This window comes from Triticum dicoccoides, chromosome 6A, assembly GCF_002162155.2.
Source record: "Triticum dicoccoides isolate Atlit2015 ecotype Zavitan chromosome 6A, WEW_v2.0, whole genome shotgun sequence".
Lineage (NCBI taxonomy): Eukaryota > Viridiplantae > Streptophyta > Magnoliopsida > Poales > Poaceae > Triticum > Triticum dicoccoides.
The window spans coordinates 563,320,264-563,322,709 of NC_041390.1; the positions used below are offsets into that span (position 1 = coordinate 563,320,264).

A 2,446-nucleotide genomic window follows, 5' to 3' on the forward strand; every position below is an offset into this window, starting at 1 on the left:
GTATGCACTTCAATTTCCAAGTGGATTGAGGGTGTATCCGGTCCCTTTTTTTTTTAAGAACCAGGTTGTATCCAGTCCCAATTCGTTAGTAAAACACAAGCTTCAGTGTCATATATCAGATGACTATGGAATTTTCAAACAAAAAAGATGACTAGATATGGAAATTAAATAAGACTGACGCAGAAAAAAATAATTCAGGTGCCTCCACAGGGCTTCTTGAGCATTCTGCATGCGGTGATTACAGTCTCTTTCTTGGATTAATAGCACAGACAGATTCCCCGCATGCGTGGAAGAACACCGCTTCTAGTAGATTCAAAAGTCCCGTTTCTTTTCTACGTTCGAACCTGCCGGCTAGCTGCCTTGTCGACATCGCCGGCCACAGAGCCGACCTTGGCATTAGACACGCCGCCGCCCAGAGGAGAACCTTCGAGGAAATCGACGGCGGCCACGCGCTTCCCTCTAATCCTCGTCGACGACGACGAGGACGCCTCCCCTCCCTCGGAGCTTTCCGTTCTCCTCGGCGTCGAGAAGAACCTTCCCGACAACGTCCTGGTGTACCTTAGGAACGATGGCCATCTGCCGGCTCTCTGCGCGCGACGATGCGAGCTCTGCTCCCCGGCAGCGGCGACCATCTCCCTGCGCACGTGCTCCGGCAGCCACAGCGTGAACCGCTCCAGGTCGCGGTCGAGCCGGACTACGGCGAGGGAGTGGCCGGCGGAGTACGACCGGACAAGCTTCGCGGCCTTCGTCCCGGCCGGCCGCGACCCCGACCGCATCGCGCGCCGCTGGGTCCCTATCCGCTGCAGCTCCATCGCCTCCTTCCTGCGCTGCTCGGCCTCCTCCTCCGTCACCACGTCGATGACCACGGCCGCTGGTCGCGCGCCGCTGTCTGCTTGGTGGTGGCGTACCACGGTGATTTCGCTGGAGCTGCTGTTGGCTTCCGGCACCGGGGGCTTACTCGCCTCGTCGTCGCTGCCGCCGTCCTTGCTAGGGTCGAGGTTGCGGCGGCAGACCGGGCAGGTGACGTGGCTGGCGAGCCACTCGCCGATGCAGTCCGGGTGGAAGGCGTGGCTGCACTTGGGCAGCAGCCGGAGCCTGTCCTCGTCCTCGAACTCGCTGAGGCACACCGCGCACTCCAGCGGGGGCGCCGCCTTCCTCCCCACGCGCAGCGCCTTGGCCTCCGCGTAGCGCATGGTGGGGAACGCCTCGACCACCTCGGCGGCGAGCCCGCGCGTCGCCGCCCGCCGCTGCTGCCGCCTGGCGATGAAGCTCGAGAAGCCGGCGCCGGGGCCGGAGCCGCGGGAGTCGTCCGGCCGCGGGGCGTGGGGGTACGAGTAGCCGGTGCAGTGGCGGAGGTAGATGATGGAGGCGAGGATGAAGAAGAACACGGCGACGACGGCGGCCAGCAGCGCGACCATGGTCGTGCTGACGCGCATCTCCTGGTCGGCCACGTCGTTGTCATAGCCCCCCTGCCCCGGCTCCGCCGGCTGCGCGCTACCGGCCGACGCGAGCGCGCACGCCAGGAGTGCGGCGAGCAGCGCGTGTTCCATCTTTCGGGAGCGCGCGCCGGGGGACATGTGGGCGGGCTCCGGGGCTCGTCGTCGCTAGCTCGCCGCGCCTAACTGGGAACCTAGCTAGCTGACTGGCTGCGGATGTTCTCGGCGCGCATGCAGTGTCCGTCGACTGTGGAGTTCGGGCTATATAGAGGCAGAAGCAGAGGAGCCAGCGCGCGTGTTGAAGAAAATTGCACCGTGTTGAGCTCGTCTGCGTGTGGAGAGCCAGGTAGGCGCGTCTGTGCATGCGAGTTGAGCTTGCGGCCGAGGACGTCGCCGTCGCGTGGGTCGCGCCGGGTCAGGCGGGAGGAAGAGGAGAGCCGCGGGCCAGATATGAGTTATCTGGCACTTGGACTGTCGACCATCCAGGTGTTCTTAAGAGCAGCAGGCTGGCAGTTCGGTGTGGACTTTTGGACTCCTCTGAGCGCCACGTACGTGGCAGATCAAGTGGTCGACCAGCGGCAGAGTGCTTGTATCGTATCACATCAACGGTTAACAGCTGTTCCCTACGTAGTAGCATGCCCGGTACGTGCGTGAGAGATTTTTTCTAGAAGGGTGTGGGTAGATCTCAACTGACAAAACATATAAAAAGGAAGAAAGAATTTTTTTTTATTTTTCTTACACAGATCTTCACATAATATCTAATGGATATAGTATCGACTAAGAAGTCTTAGTTGACCGAGATTTAGCAATCTCATTTTTCTAAATACGTGCCTGAGAGTTTTTGACCCTCCTCTTTCTTTCCCTCCATGAGGTTATGATTACCAATTAAGTTGCCATCTATAATACCCATAAAAAAAATTGCCATCTATAATCAGAAAAAAAAAGTTGCCATAGAAGTATCTTAGCGATCATGGGCTCCTCCATATATGCCAAATTCTTCAAGTCGTTGG

At 58.9% G+C, this 2,446-nt stretch overlaps 1 protein-coding gene across 2 annotated transcripts; it reads right to left on the reverse strand.

Moving 5' to 3' along the window:
- Positions 1–85: 85 nt before the first annotated feature.
- Positions 86–1,874, reverse strand: LOC119317939 (E3 ubiquitin-protein ligase ATL31-like). Of its 2 annotated transcripts, XM_037592445.1 has the most exons (2): positions 396–1,874; positions 86–333 (listed from the first exon to the last, which is right to left on the reverse strand). In XM_037592445.1, the coding sequence occupies exons 1-2, from the start codon at positions 1,575–1,577 to the stop codon at positions 313–315; spliced, it is 1,203 nt and encodes a 400-aa protein (XP_037448342.1). In that variant the 5' UTR covers positions 1,578–1,874; the 3' UTR covers positions 86–312. The 2 variants fall into 2 exon arrangements, with proteins under 2 accessions (XP_037448342.1, XP_037448341.1); XM_037592444.1 differs by having other exon boundaries at positions 86–1,872.
- Positions 1,875–2,446: the final 572 nt, after the last annotated feature.

Coding starts and splice junctions, on each gene's coding strand:
- LOC119317939 (XM_037592444.1), bottom strand. CDS start 1,577: ATGTCCCCCGGCGCGCGCTCCCGAAAGATGGAACACGCGCTGCTCGCC.